The sequence below is a fragment of the Lepidochelys olivacea genome (genome assembly GCF_965140295.1).
Source record: "Lepidochelys olivacea isolate rLepOli2 genome assembly, chromosome: 8".
In the NCBI taxonomy this organism is placed as follows: Eukaryota; Metazoa; Chordata; order Testudines; family Cheloniidae; genus Lepidochelys; species Lepidochelys olivacea.
The window spans coordinates 75,129,761-75,155,000 of record NC_140418.1 but is presented as its reverse complement, the minus strand read 5'-3'; the positions used below and the strand labels follow the sequence as shown (position 1 = coordinate 75,155,000).

At 39.7% G+C, this 25,240-nt stretch overlaps 2 protein-coding genes across 4 annotated transcripts in view; one reads left to right on the top strand and one right to left on the bottom strand.

The window, feature by feature from the left end:
* LOC311524952 (protein SPO16 homolog) overlaps nucleotides 1-5,127 on the top strand; it is a gene marked incomplete at its 5' end in the record, with an annotated part of 8,933 nt that extends 3,806 nt beyond the window's left edge. Inside the window, 2 exons of the mRNA XM_084636624.1 lie at nucleotides 3,308-3,386; nucleotides 4,993-5,127. Of these exons, the coding sequence (XP_084492750.1) occupies nucleotides 3,308-3,386; nucleotides 4,993-5,112 (199 nt within the window). The 3' untranslated portion in view covers nucleotides 5,113-5,127. The remainder of the gene's footprint in view (nucleotides 1-3,307; nucleotides 3,387-4,992) is intronic.
* Nucleotides 5,128-5,295: 168 nt separating this feature from the next.
* GLMN (glomulin, FKBP associated protein) overlaps nucleotides 5,296-25,240 on the bottom strand; it is a 46,200-nt gene continuing 26,255 nt past the window's right edge. The window contains exons 12-19 of one of the 3 annotated variants that reach the window (XM_084635756.1): nucleotides 21,729-21,770; nucleotides 21,562-21,635; nucleotides 19,909-19,993; nucleotides 16,768-16,877; nucleotides 13,394-13,457; nucleotides 7,682-7,805; nucleotides 6,564-6,646; nucleotides 5,298-6,389 (exon numbers count right to left, since the gene is read on the bottom strand). In XM_084635756.1, coding sequence (XP_084491882.1) covers nucleotides 6,294-6,389; nucleotides 6,564-6,646; nucleotides 7,682-7,805; nucleotides 13,394-13,457; nucleotides 16,768-16,877; nucleotides 19,909-19,993; nucleotides 21,562-21,635; nucleotides 21,729-21,770 — 678 coding nt within the window. In that variant the 3' untranslated portion in view covers nucleotides 5,298-6,293. Of the gene's footprint in view, nucleotides 6,390-6,563; nucleotides 6,647-7,681; nucleotides 7,806-13,393; nucleotides 13,458-16,767; nucleotides 16,878-19,908; nucleotides 19,994-21,561; nucleotides 21,636-21,728; nucleotides 21,771-25,240 lie in introns of all 3 variants that reach the window. The other 2 variants (XR_014712581.1, XM_084635757.1) reach the window with 2 other exon arrangements.

The window sequence follows — 25,240 nt, the reverse complement described above, 5'->3', positions numbered from 1 at the left end:
CAGCCTCACAGCTCATTACAGAGTCCTTAAAAACAGTGCTAAGCAGGAACAGATTTACCATGAAACAAACTGTGTGGTGTCACGGGGCCCCCAATGACAGGGCCCCGCCCTCCCAAAGTGCAGGACAAATCTCACTTGACAACCTCCCTGAGTCCCGGCCAGTGGCGCAGAAGGGCTCAGGCAGGCAGGCTGCCTGCATGCTGTGGCCAGTGGCCCCACGCCACTCCCAGAAGTGGCTGGCTGCGGGGCACGTCTCTGCACGCCTCTGGCAGGTAGGGGAGGTGGCTCTGTGCACTACCCCTGCCCTGGGCAGCGCACGGAAACCTGCTGCCTTCCTCTCCCGACGGGGTGCGCAGAGACATGCCAGCAACAGGGCTAAGGCGGCTCCCTGCCCGCTCTGCCTCCCACCCTCTGTGCCATGCTGCTCCCAGAAGCAGCAGGCATATCCCTGTGGCCCCTGGGAGGGCAGGGTGTCTCCACGTACTCCCCCTGCCCCGACTCCACAGCTCCCATTGGCCTGGAACAGAAAGAATGAAAAATGGGGGTGGGGGGAAAGATAAGAGAGAATGTTCTTTTTCTTGGCTGAATCCCAAAGGCAGGGGGGGAGAAAATGAAGCTGTGCACAGGGACCCACTAACTCTAAATCCACCACTGGTGCTAAGCCCTTAGATTTGCACCCAGAATTTAAATTCACCCCGTCCCAGAACTTTAGCCATGTGGGTCTCCTGGGCCTACAGTGTAACACACAAAACACAGACACTTTGCACAGGATTCTAACACCATTGCTTTTTACCTAATCACACAAAAAATACTCACCTCAGTACAAAAATAATAAACTGTACATGCATTTTCCGGTTTCCTCACTACTCCAGAGCACTGTTTGGGTTGGGGTCAGAGTTGTCAGGGGCAGCCAGAATCCTTCTGCTAAAATGCATGGCTTGCATTCTGAAACATGGACCCTTCTCTCACCTAGGCTAATCCATCCCCTTACTTTTGCCTGCATGTCTTCACCCGCTATGGTTTTTAAAGGCTGCCCTCAACACTTTGGCTTCTTCATCCTATATTTTGGAATTTTCCACTCTCCAAACGCCAGACACTGAAACCCTGCCCCTCTCCCCCCAAACTGGTGAGGGAAGTTGGAGAACTAGTTTCTCCTAGTATGCAGTAACTCCTTTGTTCTTCCCAGGTAAGACCTATTCAGATGCGGATAGTCCTTAACAATCTGCTCTTATCCTTGGTCTGGATACACAGACCTAGAGGCATTCCATGATACAGCAATTTTACATAGTAACAACTTCATAATATCAACCAGAATTCATAAGTGCTGCAGACAGATTTCCCAAATTGTCACACAGGTGAATTTGATTTTGCTCATCTAGTGGAAAATTAGCCAGAGGCTAACGTTTGTAATGCTGCCTTGTCTTATTAATGGAGAATGTGCAAAACAATGCTCTCAAAATCATTTTGACGTGTCAGTCAACTTGACAACATGGGACATGCCTGAAAGCACGACAAGTAACTTTCTTCAATCACTTCAGTGCTACGTAATATATTTAGCGATTCTTTCTTTTTTCTAGGTTTGACTGGAAAATTTTGCTATTTTTCTTAAATTTTGAAAAAAACCAAAACTTTCCCGTAACAAGTCTTGTCTGCATGAAGAAATATTTAACAAACGTTTGTTCACTGGTTTGTAAAACTTCTTACCTATAGTCACAAGAAGGAGGGTCACAGAAGCCATATGTATCTGAACAGTTGGCTACTTATTTGGATTAAACCTCTGATTATTCTAAAGCATTCTCATCCCGTGTCACCCTGATTTTTCACATGTAGGCCATGTCTACACTACTATTTATGTTGGCAACATTTATGTCACTCGGGGTGGGAAAAAGCACCCCCCTGAGCAACATAAAAGTGTGTTTTAAAGTGAAATTCTTATCAGGATTATCCTCTTGTTTTGGGTATATCTGACAGGTAGCACATTCTGTCTGGATAGTGCAGTAACAAGGTATGGGAGTTTAGATTTAAACCTATTCCTTAGTGTTTTCAAACACCTGACTGTAATCTACTACCATCCTCAACAAATCCACTTGCCTACTGGCATTTTGAGAGTGAAAACTAATTCTGCAACTGGCATGGCAGAGCTGTGCTTACAGTCTCAATCCTTCCTGAGCACACAATTGCTGAAGGAGCTTTATCTCAAGCAAAGTGGAATAGGGCTTGGGTCTCTGTCACTAAGCACTCCAGAGAAAGAAGGGAGCTTCTCTCCTGTAACAACACCTCATAAAATACAGGACCAGGAGATGCATGGGTGGGAGTGGGGGAGAGAAGAGAAGAGGGATGTAGGAATAGTGTCAACCTTCCATTTGCCTTAAAAACAAAATAAAACCCCAAACTCTCTGCATGCACTGGTGGTGAGCGTAGGAGGTAGGATTGGAAAACTTCTTACTGATAATTTCCTTTCTGGTAGCAATGTCTCCCACAATTCTGGACATCTGGGCTGCTCTCCTCTCTGCAGCTCACAGAGGCAGATCAGTGTTTTGGTGCCACACGGTCTGGACACTCACCCTGTGCTTCTGCTTGCTGTCATATAAGTTATTCCCAAATTGTAAAACTTGCATAACATCGTTAACAAATGTTCCAGAGATAATGAAGTACTTATGTACATTAGACCAAGGAAGACAGTCATATGGTAACGATTCAACTTAATATCTGACCGTTGACTCATGACCCCTACCAGGACAGGTAGAATTGTGGGAGATGCTGCTAGCAGGAAGAGAAGTATTGGTAAGAAATTTTCCATTCTGAAGCTCAGCATCTCCTACAATTCTGGATGTCTGGAAAGTAGTGAGATGTAGGGAGGGTTATGAAACAAAAGTATGGTAGGAAAGAAGTGCAGAGGAGCAAGCAGGGAGATGCTGCAGTGAAGGCTCAGGGACAGTTAAACCCCCCAGAGGTTAACTGACCCAGGGAGAAAGGAATGCTGAGGAGGGAGAACACTGTTCCCCAAGGCCCAATAAACTGGGTAGAAAAGTAAAAATAGAAGAAGGGCAGAAGGCAAAGAAACTGCAACTGTCTGCTGCTGTGAAGGCAGACAATCTGGCAGCAAGCAGGAGCAGAAGGGATATGGCCAGACCATGTGGTGCCATGAGATGCAGAGAGAGGACAGCAGCCCAGATGTTCAGAATTGTGGGAAATGCTCGGATGAAGAAATATTACTTGGATAATGTGAGAAGGGTTTTTCAGCCTTAAGCTGTCATGTACTGTAAATATATATTTTAAATGTAACTATGGTTATTCTGATGTGCAGATTCCTGGGCAGTAATTTACGTGTAATTCCAGTTCATAACGCTGCTGAAATAGTTAAACTCATGCTAACTATAGCCAAGGTAAGTCTTGTGGTATATATTAACAAATATTACCCATGAAAGCTTTTTAAAAAAAATACATTAACCAACAAAAGCAATTAATTTTTTGTCCTTAACTGAGCTTGTAGCTTACTGTTACGTTGATCAGAGTCCTGACAATACCTACTGTTCTAATAACACAAGCCAAAGTCTGATGTTGTAGTTCAAATGTTTGTTTAAAACTATTATTAACAATAGCTTTAAAAGGTCTTATGAGCATGTATAAAGATGAATGACAGAGATCTAGGGCCTAATTCTGCTCTCACTTGCCATTGTAGATCAGGAGTGACTCCATTCATTGATTAATGTAAAACTAGCATGAAATCAAAATCAGGCTGTAAATATTCAAGATCTTCTTAAAGTAAATTACTAACCTAAAGACTATAGCAGCTTGGTGACTTCAATCAATTATGGATTTACTTGTATAAATCTACTCTATAGACTAACAACTACAACAGAGCCATTTGTGTTGTTTATATCTGTGAAACTGCCACACATCCTACATGCTTAAGTAAACATGAATTTTCTTTGAAAAGATGAATGCATATGCAGAAGCTATTTAATGATTTTTCTACAGAAAATGTTGAGTCAACATTAATTATAATAGTATGAACAGCACTCCGATAAAGTACCAAAAATAAAAGGAACAGCAGCAAACCAGATATTAGTTTGCATTTTATCCTTTTCGTAAGTGGTCACTGTATACAAAATTAGCATTTACCAAGTTACAATAGTCTGGCATAAGATACTGCAATTATTTTCTATTCTAGAGTCTATAAAATAACTGTGGCATCTCATGTACTACAGTGTGACAACTATTAAATGTTGACATCTTAATAGTAACCACTGTACATCAGACCTCTAGCTTTTTGTGAAATCTGTTCTGCACCATATCCTAATTCAGTGTTAACTGCAAAGGTGTTAAATAAAATTAGGCCTACTGCTGATCCTACAAATTTGAAGCTCTCCTGCACTTGATCTTCACTAATGTCACAGTGACTTCAATGGGAGTTCCATGTAAGGGATGATGTCAGTACAAGGCCCAGGCCTATCTGTGGCCATTAAAATACAGTTCTAAATCTTAAGGCCAGAATCTGGCCCCTGCTGTGGTCAACTTGCACTAGTTTGCCAGTGCAAAGCAGCCTCAAACCAGTTGAATAAGCTACTTCAAGACTCCCCAATTTGGGGAACACCAGCTGGAGTACAACATGCATAATGACTGCTGTTTCACTTCTCCCTGTCCCCAGTGCAGGAGGGGTGGCCAGGGAGCAACCATATTTAGCTAATCCTTAGCAGCTGTAACAACCCCTTGTGGGATGTTATCAGAATATGAACAAATCAGTCCCACAGCTGCTTTAAGTTGTGCTTCAGGATCAGCCTGGCACCCCAAGGTGGCTTACCCTGTTACCTTTGTTTCTCCCTTACCCCCAGACACCCAGTTGAGAGAATCTGGTCTCAGTCTCTTCGTAATTTCCAGTTGTACTATATTAAGAGTATATGGTTCAGTATTTCTTTACCCAAACTATCTAATTCTCTTTTAATCAAAATATTTGTAAGTAGCGGCACATATTTCTTTTTTCCTTTTAAGATCACCTGCAAACCACAAATAGACAACATTCGCTACAGAATGCTAATGGCAAAAGCCCAGATCATAGACCAGAGTCCAGTTTGGAAAATGCTTCACAAGATCCAGTTGGATTGTAACTAACTTAGTACCAATTAGATTTATTCAAAACTTCTGGAGTTACATTTCTAAACAAAATACAAATGTTTTTCTTGTCTGTTCAAAAAAAATACAGCAACTATACAAAAAATGGTCAGTTTAAAAATATTTGTGTATATAATTAATGCATTAAATGAAAATTTACATAACATTTATTGTGATATTCAATGCTAGATAGTGTGAGTTATACCAAATTTGCTAACTTGGAGAAAAGTTAAGAGATTTTTTTTTAAAATCCTATGTATGTTTTGTTTTTACAATTTGGGCAATTTAAATAAAACAGCATTAAAAAGCAAGTACCTTAACTTTAGCTTGATTGCAAAGTGATCTGTTATTTTCCAAAACATTTAAACACCTCTTTGGGAGATTCTTCATAGTTAGGGAGGATAAGAATAATCAATGATCCTAGAGTAGATTCTCCCCCAAGTCCATATATTTTAGACCATATTATGAATTAACAATTTATGCACTGAATTGTATTCTTGTTTCTCTTTACAAAAAATATGTTTACTGTCTTGTTTATGTATATTACTTTTCACTGTGGAAAGTTCTAAAACTTATCCTGTTTTGTCCTGGAGGTGCTTTTTGAAGCCTGGCTTCCCCTTGTCCTCAAATCCCTATGCTCAGATCTCCAGTTTGGATAGTCCTGGTTTACAGTCGTCTTTATTAATCTAGAAGTATGGTTAGCAATATTAACTGCAGTAATAATACCTACTATTTACACATCTGTGGATCTCAAAACTTTCCAAACATTACTATTTGGTTCTAGGTAATGCAAACATAAGGCTATTTCTACACACCAAAAACATCCTCTCTTCTCCAAAGGTTAATAAAATATAATTATCTTATGCCAAGCAGATGCAAACACTAGCAAAACTGCAGCAAACTCAATGAGAGGGTAACTTGGGATATTTTGTTGTAATTAGTACATTGACTATCTCCATTAATCAGATTCTACAGTAAAGACACGTAATAAGACATGTAAAGAACAGCACTTGCAAATATTCTAGCAGCCTTTTATAAATAATTCTTCAACAGACTTGTTTAAAGCTTGATAACGTCTCTTTCAAGTAAAGTCATAATGACCAGTGTCTTAATGTACTGCAAGAGTTAAAAACCCACTAGGATTTACGACATCAAGTGCTTCATTTGACCCCCAATATTTGTTATGTTATGGTTTTTATTTTCACTTCGATGAGTTCTTCTACTCGGGCCAGAACACTTTCTATTAAATCAAATGTGAAAAGAGCTGAATGTAGAACCTGAAATGTCAAGAAAAATTCATGTTATTTATATTAGCACAATGACATTCTTTTCCCCCCCAGTCAGCTCTAAATGTACACTTGCCTTCAGGTAAAAAAACAAAAACAAAAAAACCCCACAACAACAACAGTCTAAATGCATTTGCATAACTTTGGAAAAAGGTATGAACTTACCTGAAGCTGCATTTCAGTGGTCATGTTAGGCATCTTTTCCCCGCCAACTGTTACAGAACAAACTGCTTTAGAATTGTGAGATTCTGCAAAAGAAAAGAACATATTATAGAGCAGCAGAGTGTTCTAATTTTTAAATTAACATCTTCATTATATTACAGTTATAAATTCTAAATTGTTAAATGTGTGTATCCAGTGATTGGTCAAGAGTTAAGAATGGAGAGCGCTGAATTCTAACAGAATGTAGACCTGAGGTGGCTCCTATAGCTTCAGCGTTCCATATGGCAGGTCACTGCATTACTAAGCTATTGGGCTGTTCTCTATAGTAAGTGTTGCATATGAACTATTACTATATGGATTTCAAAAGATAAATCTTGTACTATAGTAAAATAGCAAGAGGTATATTATATTGCAGTACAAGACAATTTTATGAAGCTGCAAATCACATAAAATGGAAAAATGCAAGAATTCCCACAGCACAATCCTGTCACCCATTTTTTATACAACTTTCTTTGAATAATAGATAGTTACACATGTAAAAAGATGGCAGGAGAGGGTCCAATGCCATGATTTAATTTATCTACCACTTAAATATTAATTTTATTGTTTAAGCAAAGGCTACTAGCTTCTCCATATTTTATCCATCCCCCTTTCTTGGTTTGCATTGCTTCTGTAGGCTGCATGAACACTAAATCAGAAGTAGCAGTGCAGAGCAATTTTTGAATGTCCACATGATATCACTCATGTTGAAACAATCTCCGAATCACATGTATTTTTCTATTAGCTTCCATAAGGCTTACATGTATGTGCACTTGGAAATAAACAGACCCTGAATAATGGCTACTTTTAATTGATAAATAGTCCATATTGGATGAAAAACTGAAGAAAGCATAGTAATGAAAACAAAGCCCACAGATTTGTTTTCTGACCCCTATTACATTACGAAAGTAGTTCCTAATGACAAATATGGTATCTACAGGGTTGTTGTGTGATCATTTTGAACCCAGCATATTTCAAATACTTCTACCTAAAATACAACCTACATAGTGTTCACTCATTTTTCTCACACCATGTCCACATCTAAAGGACACATCTAAAGGATAGTAATGGAGACAACCAACCTCGTCTATTTGCTTTTTTACTTTTTATTTCTGCTTCATAATGTGCTTTTGACATATTAAGTCCTGTGTGCAAAGGCTTTAAGAAATTTTGCTCAATCTTGTTAAGTTCAGTCCATATACCAGTCTGTTCAAATTGGAAAAGAAAAAATGTTAGAAATCAGTTTTTAGCTAAGCCGTAGAACACAGTTTCTGTCCTAAACTGCTGGTCCAGGAAGGAAAAGGATTTACTCATCCTGTTGTGCTGACATGCACAACAGGAAGTTAGCTGTTGAACCCCCTAACTTCCTTTGCCTTCCTATAGCAGCATTTACATTCCTTATAAACCAGAGTTGAAATTATTCTCAAAACTGGGCCGTTAACACTGCACTACTAAAACAGAATTACATCATATGCTACACTCTGTTATGAAAGAAAATGTAACCAACCTAAATAAACAAATACTGAAGTATGTAGCAAGCTTCAGATAAACTAAAACGGGGTCTTTTACTGGAAATAATACAATCAGCACAGTATTCCTTGTTTTATTTTTGCTATTTCATGTTAATTGCACTATCAAATTTTCAAGAGAAAACTGAAGGCTTAAACTGCTGGATAAGAGGAAGGTTGAGCTTTTGGCATGTAGGTTGAGGATTATAGCACATGGGGAAGGTGCATATTCTTTCATTCCCTCTTGCAGGCTAAGTTGGAAGTGACTTGATATTTTTGTGGAGGGTGAAGAAGGCTTAGAGCTTGTCTACACTACTTGCCAGATCGACAGGCAGCGATCGATCCAGCGGGGGTTGATTTATCACATCTAGTATAGACACGATAAATGGACCGCTGAGCGCTCTCCTGTTGACTCCAGTACTCCACCAGAACGAGGAGCACAAGCGGAGTCAACGGGAGAGCGTTAGCTATCGATTTAGAGCAGTGAAGACACCGCAATAAGTAGATCTAAGTACATAGATTTTAGCTACGCTATTCACGTAGCTGAAGTTGCGTATCTTAGCTCGACCTGCGCGGTAGTGTAGACAAGCCCTTGGACTCCTGTGTGTGTAAAAGTCTGATCTGCTCACTTTTTCCTACTTTTACTCCTGTTGCCACTGCAGAAACAACACAGCTAAGAAAATAAGCTATTTTCTAATCTAATTCAAACATGAACAGAATTATTAGCTAAGTACCCACTACACAGCCAGATTCTGCCATAAGCTAACACCTGTGAAACTCTGCTTTGTGGGTGCACTGATTATGCTGGACATTGTACAAACAATCCCTATCCCGAAGGGTTTGCAATCTAAAGACAAACAGCTGAAGGGTAGGGGATGGGAATACAACGTACTGTACTAGCAAATGAACACGGTGATGAATTGGGACAGCTCTGTTAGTAACGTGTATTGTAAATAGTTGGATTGTTGTTTTTTTAAGGTAGCTAAGGGCATAATTTGACTTGCAGAATCTATTCCTGATGATGTTGCATGAGCCAGAAAAAAAAAAATCTATTTGACTATAAAATCCAGGTGGCATATCAAAATTAGCTGGTAGGAAAAAAAAGTTTTTACGGTAAACTTAGCAAATCGGATGCTGAAGTCACTGAGAAAAACATGAAATTACAATTGGGGCTGGTCAAGACTTTTCTTTCAAAACATTTTTTTGACAGAACTTGTTTTTTGACTTGACAATTTTTCACAAAGTGTCTACTTGCCACAGAAAATTGACTGTGGTTCAAAAAAATTAATTTACAAAAACTGAAAAATGTTGTAATACTCCATGGGAATTGTAGTTCAGGTTCCTCATGTCCCCATTCTTTTCTATGGGATGGGTTCCCCAGCTGGACTACATCTCCAATGATACACCATGATTAAGTTCTAATTGCACACAAAGTCTACCTCACTTACACCTATATAACTCCAAATTCTGTAACTGATAGCAGAATTTGAATATAATAGTGTGTAACTAAAGGCCAAATATGGTCTGAAGACTGGTGGTGATACAGGACCCAAAAACTACAGAACTATAATGTTCTCAAAGTTCCCTTCCCCAACTACATTAAAGTGATAAATATTTACAGATTAACTTCAGATTACAATTTTTTGTCTGTGAATAGTATATACTAGGGGTACTGGTATGTAGATTTTGGTGAAACCACTAATGTATGAACAGTGAAACAAATGGAATTTCTTAAAAGGTCATTGGGAAGTGCTCAGACCAGTGCCCACTCATACCAGAGTCCCCATGTCTCAACTGAACACTAACAAATACATATCTGGAATCAGTCTGCCCCACTTGTGGGCTAGAATTGTTAAAATAGGTATTAGAATTATAAGAATGTGTTTAGACTTTATTGAATGCTTGTGGGTTGCTGAATGCATTAATCATAGCATCTTATAACATCTGTATCCCATATTGTCAGGTAATGTTTGAGTGGCTGTATTGTGAGCCTGTGACTGTGGAAATCACCAGATAGGAGAGAGATGTTAATTAGCATGAAGGGCTTATCAACAGAAGGCATTACATCCTTCCCAACAAACAAGGTCAATCAACACTAGACAAACTATTGTGGCATGTTAAAGAGGACAAAAGATATTTGTTGTTCTGCTCTCTCCCTCGCTTGTCTGCTGTGAAGATGATTCATGCTAGTGGATTCCTCCCATCAGCTGAGTTTGCAACTCAAAGCACATGGCAAGAGTGGGATAAAAATTCCTAACACGAAGGAGCTGATTATCTCTATGCTGCTTGAATTCTGGGGTGGGGGTAGGAGGCAAAGTGTTTCTAGGTAAAAGCAAAAGATCCCCAGCTGCTTAGCCTGAGTTAGCCCTAAAGGACATACAATATTTGCTGATTACAGAAGCTTGTATTACCTTTTGAAACTTAGGATCGTAACTCATTTGTGTATAACTTTACCTGCTTTAACCTTTTAAATGACTCTCTGGTTTCTTCTTCCTATTTTATAAATCTTTATATAGTTTGGCTACAAGTGTTGTCTTTGGTGTGAGATCTAAGCTGCAACTGGCATGGGGTAAATGACTGGTCCTTTGGGACTCAGTAACCTGAATATTTCTGTGATTCTTGGTGTAAGGAACCATCTATCACAAAAGTAGGCTCACCTGGGTGGCGAGACAGATCGGAGTAACAGAGGGCAATATCTGTGACTCCATATTAAGGCTATTACTGTGCCTAAGTAATTTACACTTGGTAATTTGTAGATGAAATCTAAGCATAGAACTCAAAACTAATTTGGGGTTTGTGCCTTGGTTCCTAACAGTCTCTGCCTGAGGCTGGCATTAATATTCTTGAATCACTACAGACAGCATTATAGTCATGTCCCTTCAATGGAACTAATTTAGAATCTGCAAGGTGACCAGTGAACTTTCCCCAACTTTAGGTTCCTATATAAAGGGCATTAGGAAACAAGGAAAACTAGCTTGAAGGAAAGGTGTATTTATATTAGGAATAGTTTTTAAAATAAAGCCTTTACTATGAGATCTGGTTGATTATAAAAATTGTTGAACTCTATGAATTGCAGGAATGTTAGTGACTAATGACTTGGGGAAAACAGTCAGTAGGACTTGCCTTTGTTATGGGGATAAGTGGCCTTTTCAGTACTGGAGTACAGTAAGAAATTAAACATGTAAAATTCCAATGGGTCTTCAGTCTTCAGTACTGAAGCTAAGCTGTGCAAGCTATGGCACTTAAAGAAATATAGTTCAGCTGCTCAGAACTGCAACCTGATGTTAAGCCAGTTGTGAAATTTAAATATAAATTTAAACATGGATCCATCTAGATGCAGCTGGATGGGAGTGACTGCATACAAGAACGGATCAGTCAGTCATAAAACATTACACTGAAAAGCTACTACAGCAGTTGAATGATAAGCATGGTCCAGGCTGATCTGAAATAGCACAGCCAATAACAAATATTGCTGACTGCTTCAGACGAGAGAGAGAAAAATAAGTCACGGGCCTGCTGATAAAGCTGAACAGTTCATCACATTTCCGACATTGTAAAATCTTGCTTTAAATTGAAGTTGAGTAAAAACTTCTACCACTTATATAAAATTGTAAATAGCCAGAATCCAGCATATAGAGAGGTGCATTGTTTCTCCCTTTCAGGCTATTGGCTAGGAGCTGTTAGAGCTTAAAGAGAACATATTAAAAAAATATTGTTTGACAATTCCAACCTACACCGTAGGTTAACAACACCAAAATGGCTATAAAATACTTTACCATTTATGCTGTTTATTGTTTTCCATTTCAGTTAGGACAATACAATAGGATGGAGGGTTTCACTTGTCTATAGTAACAATTTCCAGATTATTTGCATTCAAACATCAAAGCATGAGAGAAATGTATTGATTCCCTGCTTATACATATTTAAGACATAGTGTTCTGTCTGAAATTGCAGTGTAAGGTAGTTTAGTAAATGGTCTTCATGCATGAAACATTCCAGGCTATATCTAGTAAAGCAATGAAGTAGCCAGCCAGAAAAAGGTATAGGGTATGCAAAAAAGAGAGGTCAATATAAGAGCAGAGGTATGGATTAAACACAGACTATAGGCGTCAGAAAAACTGATGTGGAAACCCCGACCACAACCAGAGCAGCAGAGCTATCTGCAAAATCAGAATGGCGTACAATCTTAAGCATGTTGCCCTTAGGAGGAAATAATGTACTGTTTTTCCCTCTCAGAGAGAGCAAAATTTATCCTAAGAAAGTAGTTCAATAAAACACATTTGCCAGGAGCAATTACAGCGCTACAATCTAGTCCTATTTCCCTCTCAACCCCTTTTTGCCAAAATATCATCTGCTTTGTTTGAAAATCTTTGTCTTGACATGGGGAGTTGGGATTTCACAGCATGGTATATTATGCAAAATATATTAACATTGCTGCAGGGTCTCGGTGAACTTAGAAAGTACCAGGAAGCTATTTCATATTGTTTTAGTTGAAGGATTCGGAAACCTGAGGAAAATAAATAACTCTTCCATTATGAGTGTTTGGTTTTTTTAATTTATATCTATTGTTTAAGATGTTCTGCAATTTTTTGCTAATTTGGGACAGGCATATCAATCCTTATGTTATTTCAATAATGCAGATCTTACTGAGAAGCACTGATTTGGCTTTAATATCCAGTGGAGTTACTGACATTTACCAAAAATGCAGTTGCAGAAGGAGTTGGAAATACAGGATTTTTTTTTTTACATGTTTAAAAACAAAAGCTATTCAGTGCAGAGTTGTCAAAATGCTTAGGGAGACACCCTGACACTAAAATAAATTCTCTTCCATGCCACTTAAAGCTAAATGATAAAGAGGTTTCCTTGACTAATGAAGCAATTCTAAAACTTCAAAGGTTTGTAGAGAGATCCCATCTAAAAAGCTTTACAATGCTTGGTGGAAGTTAGCCCTTCCTAAGTATCTGTACACAAGTAAAAGTATATTTATTATTTTTGGAATACTGGCCATATACTTTATTTTATGGTGATATTATCGGGAATTACAGGCGCTGACCTGGATTTCTGGTGGAGGTAGAACAACACTAAACTTGCTGAAAAAATAGTGAGTAAGCATTTAACTTTCACCAGTACAAACTTCATAATTTTCTGAACACCATTAACAAAAACATTCTCACTGGATATTGAATACAGACATTTTTTTTTTTGCAGCAGCTAACTTTGTCATGAACTGGCACAGCTATTGTTTTTAAATTGAAAAGATAGCTTTTTAAATCAACCATCACTTACTTGATTGTCGTATTCGTTGTCCTTAATGACTAAATATCTCAATAGATTTAGTGAGGCCATAATCCTATGAATTAGAAATGTACAGTTCATCACTTAGAGTGCAGATTTATATTAAGATTGACAGTAATTTAATTTGTTCCTGAAAAAACACCAACTGGTATAAAACACAGCAGCCCATTTGTTTAGTAATACAGGTCAACCTCGTGCATCTCTCTGCACTGACTTCCAACTGACTAGACTCTAACTCAAAGGCTCTGTGTTGATATTCAGAACCTTCCATGTGATGGCCCAATGAAACCTCCCCACAAGAAGGGCAAAAGAAAAAGGAAGCACTATCCTTCTCCTCCTTCCTGCTCCCCTAAGGGGCTTGAACACTCTTGAGGCAAGCAGTTTTTCTCCAAATTCCTCTGGATTTGAACATCTCAGTACTGATTACCTGACTCCTCTCGGGTTCAGATTCCAGTAACATCTTCAAGGCCTGAAAGGGGATCTGCTGTTGAGCCTACTGGCAATCATTCTGCATGCTTTTCTTCTGCTTGACTGCCTATACCAATTTCTCTAGTCATAATCCAGAATCACTTTGGGGTACCTTTGACCCCTTCAGAGATGAATCTAGAAGATGCCCTCCTTAAATCTTGAGACTTCGTCAGCTTCCCTCACCTCAGATCCAGAAATTATGGAAGGATCTCATAGAGGGTCCTCTTCAGCAGTCCATGTGGCCCTATGTACAGGGCTCCACAAAAGCCCTGTGGGAGGCTGAGATACCAGCTCTGGCACAGACCTCAGTACCAGTATCCGTTCCAACATGGTGCCCTCCCTCAGCACTCATATGCATCTATTCCTCATCTGGTGCCAACCCAAGCCTTCCTTGCCAGCAATGATACCAGCACTGCAAAGACCTGCCTCTAGCTGAGAAATGGGATGAGACTCCTTCAGAGGAGCCACATGAGTCCCCTTTGGAGAACTTCTGTAGCTCTTCACCTTCCCAGTAAGAAGAACATGAAGGTTCCTGGATCAACATAAGTGCTGCTTGAAACCAGTGGTGGCTAGCCCAAGTATTTCACATATGGAGACAACCAGAATAGTGTGTGTCAAACAAAACACCAAATACCAAATGCCAAGTACACACAAAGACAAAAGTTTTCTTAGATGTGTTCCTACTATGTGTCTTCCTCCGATTCCCCTGATACCAAGTATATAAAGATCAGGTTGGACAGAGCCAACATCCTATTAATAGCCTCAATGTGACCTCATCGTCACTGGCAGCCACATCTTCTGCAGCTGGCTAGAGAATCACTGTACTTGCTGCCTCTGCTTCCAAACCTCCTATCTCAACAGTAAGGAAGGATTCTGCATTCCAACCCAGAGATATTCCTCGTGCAGCCTGAAGGATAACCTGCTGACTAATATGAGGGTTCACACCATTCTTTTACAATCCACAAAGGGCTTCACCCTGCTATAAACAAAACTGGAAACTGTTTACTATCTGGGACACTAGCAAATAAGTGACTCCATCCTGAGCTTGGGGCCATGCAATCCTAGAGTACTTTATAAACTTTAAGTCTCAGGACTTAGGCTTAGCCTCCTCATATTGCTGTTCATATGGCAGCAATATCTGCTCACCACAACAACATTAAAGAGAATCCTATCTTCCATACTAAGGTCTCCGGATTTCTTAAGGGCATGGTAAATAAATTCCCCCCAATTAGGGAGCCCTGGGCTTTATGGGACCTAAATCTTGACCCAACAAAGCTGACAGGCCCTCATTATGAGCTTCTTGTGCAACTCCCTCTCACACACTTAGTGATTAAAACAGCCTTCCCAATAGCAATTACATCTGCTAGGAGGGTGAGTTAGCTTAGTGCTTTGAACATTCAACCTTATACCCACAGGGACAAAGTCACCAGGAAGCCCCATACCAGCTTCATGCTTAAGGTAGTCTCAGTTTTCCACCTGTCTCAATGTATTTCCCTCCCCATGTTCTTCCCCAGACCTCATTCCTACCCTTGGAAGCCTACCTAGATGTAAAAGGAGTACTCAGTTTTTACCTGAAAAGACCAAACTCTTTAGAAAACCCATTAACTTATCTGCAATATAAAGAAAGATGCCAGGGAGAACCCACTACGGAACAGATACTCACAGACAGTTGTTACGTCCCACCTAGGAAACCCCCGCTTTAAACACCCATTCTGCAAGAGTTACCACAGCATCAGTAGCATGCCTTAGGCAGGTTCCTCTGGTAGAGTTAAGCAAAGCATCAACCTGGAGTTCTGTGCTAGACCCACTCCTTCAATTGAGCATCGTGCTCTGATGGCCAGTTTGGGAAAGCCGTGCTCCAGTCGATATTTAGTGAAGAACTCCATGTCCATCCTCCACCTGCTGGAGCACTCCTTACTGTTTTACCACAAATGGGAAAACCCTGAGACGCTCTTGAAGAAAAAGAGGTTACTTTTGTTCTTCAAGAACTATCTCTGTGCACTCACACTACCTGCCCAACTTCCCCTCTGCCTCAGATTTCTATATAATGTCTGCGGTTAGGGAGAAGAAATTGAGACTGTTGTGGGATGATGCACTTCCTTATATACAGTAGGGCAATTACATCACCCTCGCATGAGCTCTCTTCTGTTGAAGGAGCATGATTCAAGATAGTTCTGCAGCTCGATGCCAGGGCACTACATCTCACAGAAGAGCTAGCACACAGGTGACACTTGAAGAACAATAGTTACTAGTAAGTAACCTCTTATTGCTATTAATGTTGATAAATGCAAAGTAATGCACACTGGAAAACATAAAACTAACTATACATATACAATGATGGGGTCTAAATTAGCTGTTACCACTCAAGAAAGATCTTGGAGTCACTGTTACCTGTTGATCGTTACCTGTTAGGTTCACTCCCTCTGGGGCACTTGGCATTGACCACTGTTGGCAGACAGGATACTGGGCTGGATGGACCTTTGGTCTGACCCAGTGTGGCCATTCTTATGTTCTTAGGTGTCTGTGACTTTTTATATCAGGGTTTAAATTTGCCACTAAAAGAGACAATATTCCTTTGCATGGATGGATTCCAACTGGATGGAAACTGAGGCAGACGTGCATGTCATGCAATGGCTTGCCATAGGAGGGCACCCCAGGCAGGGGGCACCTTATCACAGGGAGGAACTAGTTTATTTAACTAATAATTTCCATCCTTGGTTCTAAAATTCTGAGACAAACTGATACTCTCCTCATAGATTATGCAGCAGTCACTTGCTTAGTTGCACTTACTTTGTCATTAAATAAAAATCTGGGCAATCTTCAAATTATATATATACACACACATACATACAGATACACACAGATTTAGATTTACTCTAGTTCTGATTACATCTCACCTATCTGAGTTTTGGAGAAGATCTGTTTCAGCCCCTTCAGGAAGCAACAGCACTAAATCTAGAAGTGAAACCAGCTGGGGTCCAGTAAACCACTTACTGTCATTTGCTTTCTGGAAAGCAACAGGGAAAAAGAGAGAAAAAGTTTAAATTCACACTTTGCGTAATCATGTAGTGTAACAATATGACCACTGGGCAGTGTCTGAAAATGAGGAAATCAATTTACGGAAAAAGATGTATGCAGATTACCATAAAATGATCAAAATATACTAATCTTTTCAAGATCAGACATTTCCACACTCTTTCCCCAGCTCACCCACTCAAGCTATCCATTCTATTCTTATCTGAGTCATTAGACTCTCTTTCCATTTCTACTCTTCCCAGCCCCACCTAACCACACCATTCTTTGAGTCTGTTAATATGATCTTTAAATCAACTGGCTCAGCCACTGTTAGGTAGGTGAGTAATGCAAGGATGGGAACAGTTGATGGGAGGGATCTTTCAGTTGTTATATGACTCCCACCAGCAGTGCAGAATCCAAGTACTTCACAACATTAATGATCATTTTCTCCCAACACCTGGGCGAGGTACAAAAGTATTATCACCATTTTACAGATGGGAAACAGAGGCATAGAGAGAAACACAGAAGTTTTCAAACCTAGGTGCCTAAAGGTAGGTTCCTAAACCTATATTTGGACACAAAGCTAATAGTGGCCTATCTCAGAAGTGCCAAGGACCAACACATCCCACTGAAGTAAATGGAAACAGCAGGTCGTGCGCACCTTTGAAAATCAGGCCATTTTTAGTTTAGGCACTTTCACTGGAAAACTTTGGCCTAAGCAACTTGCACAAGATACCACAAGAAGTCTGTGGCAGAGTCAGGAACTGAACCCAGATCCCCTGAGCCCAATCCAGTACCTCAACCAAAAGAGCATCTTTTCTCTGTCCTTTGGATAAAGAACTATGTGATGATATCCCAGTATCAATAAGGAAAACAACATACTTTTGAGACTAAGCATGAGAAACTGCTGCACAAACGGTAATTTTAGGAAAAAGAAAAGGAATACTTGTGGCACCTTAGAGACTAACCAATTTATTTGAGCATAAGCTTTCGTGAGCTACAGCTCACTTCATCGGATGCATACCGTGGAAACTGCAGCAGACTTTATATATACACAGAGAATATGAAACAATACCTCCTCCCACCCCACTGTCCTGCTGGTAATAGCTTATCTAAAGTGATCATCAGGTGGGCCATTTCCAGCACTAATCCAGGTTTTCTCACCCTCCACCCCGCCACACAAATTCACTCTCCTGCTGGTGATAGCCCATCCAAAGTGACAACTCTTTACACAATGTGCATGATAATCAAGTTGGGCTATTTCCTGCACAAATCCAGGTTTTCTCACATCCCCCCCACCCCCATACACACACAAACTCACTCTCCTGCTGGTAATAGCTCATTCAAACTGACCATTCTCCAAGTTTAAATCCAAGTTAAACCAGAACATCTGGGGGAGGAGGGGGGGGAAAACAAGAGGAAACAGGCTACCTTGCATAATGACTTAGCCACTCCCAGTCTCTATTTAAGCCTAAATTAATAGTATCCAATTTGCAAATGAATTCCAATTCAGCAGTTTCTCGCTGGAGTCTGGATTTGAAGTTTTTTTGTTTTAAGATAGCGACCTTCATGTCTGTGATTGCGTGACCAGAGAGATTGAAGTGTTCTCCGACTGGTTTATGAAGGTTATAATTCTTGACATCTGATTTGTGTCCATTTATTCTTTTACGTAGAGACTGTCCAGTTTGACCAATGTACATGGCAGAGGGGCATTGCTGGCACATGATGGCATATATCACATTGGTGGATGTGCAGGTGAACGAGCCTCTGATAGTGTGGCTGATGTTATTAGGCCCTGTGATGGTGTCCCCTGAATAGATATGTGGGCACAATTGGCAACGGGCTTTGTTGCAAGGATAAGTTCCTGGGTTAGTGGTTCTGTTGTGTGGTATGTGGTTGTTGGTGAGTATTTGCTTCAGGTTGCGGGGCTGTCTGTAGGCAAGGACTGGCCTGTCTCCCAAGATTTGTGAGAGTGTTGGGTCATCCTTTAGGATAGGTTGTAGATCCTTAATAATGCGTTGGAGGGGTTTTAGTTGGGGGCTGAAGGTGACGGCTAGTGGCGTTCTGTTATTTTCTTTGTTAGGCCTGTCCTGTAGTAGGTAACTTCTGGGAACTCTTCTGGCTCTATCAATCTGTTTCTTTACTTCTGCAGGTGGGTAATTCATTGAAAACAGCTTGGAATGAAACAGTCATCTCAATCATACACTATCTTACTACTGCTGTTATGCTATAATGAAGTGTCATGTCACAGCATGTGTGGGACAGAGAGAAGTGGTTAATTATTCTGGTGGATATTAACACCACCCACAGGTAAAATTAGAAGGATATCTACCAACAAAGCCCCAATTCAGGAAGGCATCCTGAGTCAGGACAACAGTGTCAATGGGATGTAAGCATGTACGGAAGTGTTTTTCTAAATCGGCCAGAAGAGTGATCTTTAGAAAGCTGGGTGTGCATACTATCATTGCAGTAGTAGCATCACCTGCTAAGATTGCCCAACACCTCCCATTATCGGAACTTGTTTTCAGATACTTTTATATAACTTTGCCAAACTTTAATCATTTGGGCTAAAATGGTTCCATGCTGGGTATCTACCTCAAACTATTTTTTTTTAAAATTTCAATGGAAACAGTTCAGTAGCTTCCAAGAAGGGAAAAATACATTTTGCCCATGTTAAAAAAAAATCTGGTAACCTCGTCTTTGAAAAACTCAAGTGCACTCCTGCTTTGGAGCAGCAGCTACAGAGAAAGTCAGACTTCAGCCTGTAAATAAAATAGTATGTAGTTGTGTAATTATAGACTGTATCATAATGCATAACCTTAAGGAGGACAAATTAATGTTGCACAGGCAACTTTAATTCTTGCATTTCTTAACTTTAAATATGCAAGGTCAAGCACTCAAATCTCCTTTTAACACAGTATTTTCATATGTAATACATAAATAATTTGGAGCCTAAACTATATGAATTCTTTAAAAACGGTATTGAAAGCACTTTCTAAAGTAGGAACTTACAATATTCTCACCTTTAATGATAAATCAATCTGATTTTTGATATTTTGTATAACATAGCCTTCTACGCCAGCGTGGTTGCTTGTCTTCAATAAACACCTTTAAAGTAAAATAGAGAAAGACAGTATCTCCTAGATATTGCATTACATTTCATTGAAAAAAATGAATAGATTAAATTCTGGCTTCATAGAAATAAATGGGAGTTTTGCCATTGACTTCAAGGGGGCCAGAATTTTACCCCTAATCTTTGGAGTTCACAAAAGGGCTGGCTTCAGTGTTTTGTTTTTTAGTAACAAGAAAACTAAAATCAATTGCCATTGTCATGAAATTAACATGGTAGCTCCTATGTGAGCTCCTATGCAGTGTTAGGATATAGATAGATATTCAGGCCTGTCTGTAAAGGCCTACGCTCTAAGAATTTAGGTGTATTCTTATCACTTGGCTAGTTCTAGAGGTACAAAAGAAAGAATCAAAATCACTGTCTGCTGGTGTAAGGGCCTTCTCTTACTGTGACAGTCTGAGGCCCTGTTCTTAGGCTAAGGCCTTCAGCTAAGCAACAGAGGCAGCCATAAGCTGGGAAGCAAACAGTCACATCCTCACATTCCAAACTAGTCACATTGAAATAAGGTGCTATTGGGCTGGTAGGAATACAATCCTGTCCTGATAGTGCCTATCACCTCCAGAGAAAGGGAAGTGCCTAGAAAATGTAAAGGGAAACTTAGTTTGATAGCTTTCTGTCTGGCAAGAACTCACTTATCAATAGCTGGTATGTGAAATCCTCACTTCTGTATTGTTTTGTCATTATAGTTCCCACTTTGTTATTGTTTGTCTGTATAACCTCTGTCTGGTTCCGTGATTGTTTCTGTCTGCTGTATAATTAATTTTGCTGAGTGTAAACTAAATTAAGGTGGTGGGATATAATTGGGTACATAATCATGTTACAATATGTTAGGATTGGTTAGTTAAATTTCAGGAATATGATTAGTTAAGATATAGCAAAGCAGAACTCAAGTTTTACTATATAGTCTGCAGTCAATCAGGAAGTGAGGGGGTGGGTGTGTGGGGGAGATGGGAACAGGGAATGGGGTGGGGAAATTGCAATCATGTTTTGCTAAAGGGGGAAATTGGAACAGGGATTGGGGTAAGGAAATTGGAATCATGTTTTGCTAAGGGCAGGAATGGGAACAGGGACACAGGTGTAAGGCTCTGTGGTGTCAGAGCTGGGAAGGGGGACACTAAGGAAGGAAACTGGAATCATGTTTGCTGGAAGTTCACCCCAAGAAACATCAAATTGTTTGCACCTTTGGACTTTGGGTATTGTTGCTCTCTGTTCATGTGAGAAGGACCAGGGAAGTAAGTGGGTGAAGGAATAAGCCCCCTAACATGCAGTTACCATGATTTCTGACTGAGTTACTAGGCAATTAAAGGTTTCAGAGTAACAGCCGTGTTAGTCTGTATTCGCAAAAAGAAAAGGAGTACTTGTGGCACCTTAGAGACTAACCAATTTATTTGAGCATGAGCTTTCGTGAGCTACAGCTCACTTCATCGGATGAAAGCTCATGCTCAAATAAATTGGTTAGTCTGTAAGGTGCCACAAGTACTCCTTTTCTTTAGGCAATTAAATTGCATCAAGACATGTTTTTCTGCATTTCATGCAGGATGCATACCTGAACAAAGTGTATTTTCCCTCTGCATCAAACTTGTCTATATATAACTGCAATATCCTCAAACTCTTCTTTCGCTAAAAGAAAAAAATTCTATGAAGACATTTGCAGTTAATTAAAATAAAACAAATTTAGCACTTCTAACCCCTCGGAATGATTAAATTACATACCAGATGCTCTATAGGACAAAGGGTCATCACTTTAACCAAATCCTGCAGTTGGAAAAAAGTACATAAAGTTTGGTTGTACCTACACAATTGTATCTTGACTAAATTCTAGTCAAATCATGAACATAAAATCAAAACATGTTTTTATAAAAAGGAAAAGCTAGGAAATTCAGAGCTGTTAGACTGTCTGTTTTTAAGACAGAATACTATACACACGGGTGTTGAAGGGGTCTCAGGCTGCAAGCAAGAAAAACAAGTGGTAAAAGCTGTAGTAAGACACAGAGGAGTGAATTAAGGACAGAATAGCAGAGCGTAGGACTCAACCTCAGATTTTCTACTGGGTCTGGGATTGCCATGAAACTATATCAAATGTCAAAAGAAATCACTGTCTGTTTTGACAAAGTGGTATCAGTTTTCCCTTCCATAGGGAAAATTTCCCTGCTTTCCTACTCCACATGGGAGCATTATAAGGATTACTTAGAATATCATACATTTTCTGTAGGGCTGTCGATTAATCACAGTTAACTCACGTGATTAACTCAAAAACATTAATCGTGATTAATTGCAGTTTTAGTCACACTCTCAAACAATAAATACCAATTGAAATGTATTAAATATTTTGGATGTTTTCCTACATTTTCATATATATTGTATTCTGTGTTGTAATTGAAATCAAAATATATATTTTTATTATAAATATTTGCACTGTAAAATTATAAACAAAAATAGTATTTTTCAATTCACCTCATACAAGTACTGTAGTGCAAACTCTTTGTCTTGAAAGTGCAACTTACAAATGTAGATTTTTTTTTGTTACATAACTGCACTCAAAAACAAAACAATGTAAAACTTGAGAGACTACAAGTCCACTCAGTCCTACTTCTTCTTCAGCCAATCGCTAAGACAAACAAGTTCGTTTACATTAACAGGAGATAATGCTGCCCTCTTCTTATTTAAAATGTCACCAGAAAGTGAGAACAGGCATTTGCACGGCACTTTTGTAGTCAGCATTGCAAGATATTTACGTGCCAGATATGCTAAACATTTGTATGTTCCTTCATGCTTCAGCCACCATTCCAGAGGACATGCTTCTATGCTGATGATGCTCATTAAAAAAATGTGTTAATTAAATTTGTGACTGAACTTTCTTGGGGGAGAATTGTATGTCCCCTGCTGTTTTATCTGCATTCTGCCATATATTTCATGTTACAGCAGTCTCGGATGAGGACCCAGCACACGTTGTTCATTTTAAGAACACTTCCACTGCAGATTTGACAAAACGCAAAGAAGGTTCCAATGTAAGATTTCTAAAGATAGCTACAGCAGTGGTTCTCAAACTATGGCTGCCGTTGGTTCAGGGAAAACTCCTGGTAGGCTAGGCTGGTTTACCTGCCGCGTCTGCAGGTTCAGCCGATCGCGGCTCCCACTGGCCGTGGTTCACCACTCCAGGCCAATGGGGGCTGCGGGAAGTGGCACGGGCCGAGGGATGTGCTGGCCGCCCTTCCAGCAGCCCCAACTGGCCTGGAGCGGTGAACCACGGCCAGTGGGAGCCACGATCGGCCGAACCTGTGGATGCGGCAGGTAAACAAACTGGCCTGGCCCGCCAGGAGCTTTTCCTGAACAAGCGGCGGCCCTAGTTTGAGAACCACTGCGCTACAGTACTCGACCAAAGGTTTAAGAATCTGAAGTGCCTTCCAAAATCTGAAAGGGATGAGGTGCAGAGCATGCTTTCAGAAGTCTTAAAAGAGCAAGACTCTGAAGTGGAAACTACAGAACACAAACCACCAAAAAAGAAAATCAACCTTCTGCTGGTGGGATCTGACAGATGATGAAAATGAACATGCATTGGTCCACACTGCTTTGGATTGTTAGGGAGCAGAACCCATCATCAGCATATACGCATGTCCCCTGAAATGGTGCTTGAAGCATGAAGGGACATATGAATCTTTAGCGCTTTTGGCACTTAAATATCTTGTGACGCTGGCTACAACAGTGCCATGAGAATGCCTGTTCTCACTTTCAGGTGACATTGTAAACAAGAAGCAGGCAGCATTATCTCCTGCAAATGTAAACAAAATTGTTTGTCTGAGTGATTGGCTGAACAAGAAGTAGGATTGAGTGGACTTGCAGGGTCTAAAATTTTACATTTTTTTTTTTGACTGCAGGTTTGTTTGTTTGTTTTTAACAATTCTACATTTGTAAGTTCAACTTTCATGATAAGGAGATTTCAATTCACCTAATACATGTTCTGTAGTGCAAAATACTATTTCTTTTGTTTTTTTACAGTGCAAATACTTGTAATCAAAAATAAATATAAAGTGAGCACTGTACACTTTATATTCTGTGTTGCAATTGAAATCAATATATTTGAAAATGTAGAAAACATCCAAAAATGTTTAAGTAAATGGTATTCTATCATTAACAGTGCGATTAATCACGCGATTAATTTTTTTTTAATCGTGCAACTAATCGTGATTAATTTTTTTTAATAATTTTCTGAACATAAGCTGTAAGATGTTTGTGGGCACTAATGAGAAATAAATAACTGAAATGACTGAAAATACTGAAACGAAAGTAAGCAAAATAGCAGTTAGGTATGGCCTGCATCTGTGGATGATCTAAAACTGGGAACCAACCAAGTGAGCAGTTAACCATATTTTAGAAGTATTTTGAAACTTGAAATACTGTATAATTGAGTAAACATCAAGTCTAGTTTCTGAATTTAATAGAGATTTATTACTAGCCCTGTAAGTAAAATCTATCAGGAATATATTTCAAGTTTATATTTATGGTTATATTTAGAAATGTATTATTAAATGGGTCCGAGCCAATATGGATTTGTGAAAGGTAGATCATGTCAGAAATTCTTAGACTCATCGACTTTGAGGCCAGAAGGGACCATCATGATCATCTACTCTAATCTCCTGCACATTGCAGGCCACAGGACCTCACCCACCCACTCCTGTAATAGATCCCTAACCTCTGGCCGAGTTACTGAAGTTCTCAAATCATGATTTAAAGACTTCAAGTTACAAACAATCCACCATTTACACTAGTTTAAACTTGCAAGTTGACCCATGCCCTGTGTTGCAGAGGAAGGCGAATAACTCCCAGGGTCTCTGCCAATCTGATCCGGGGGTAAATTCCTTCCCAGTGCCAAATATGGCAATCAGTTAGACCCTGAGCATGTGGACAAGATCCACAAGCCAGACACCTAGGAAAGAATTCTCTGTATTAACTCAGCCCTCCCTATCTGGTGTCCCATCAGAAGCCATAGGAAATATATGCTGCTAGCAGTCATAGATTGGCTACATGCCATTGTAGACAGTCTCATCACACTATCCCCTCCATAAATTTATCAAGCTCAACTCTTGAAGCCAGTTAGGTTTTTGGTCCCCACTGCTTCCCTTGGAAGGCTATTCCAAAACTTCACTCCTCTGATGATTAGAAACCTTCATCTAATTTCAAGCCTAAACTTGTTGATGGCCAGTTTATATCCATTTGTTCTTGTGTCC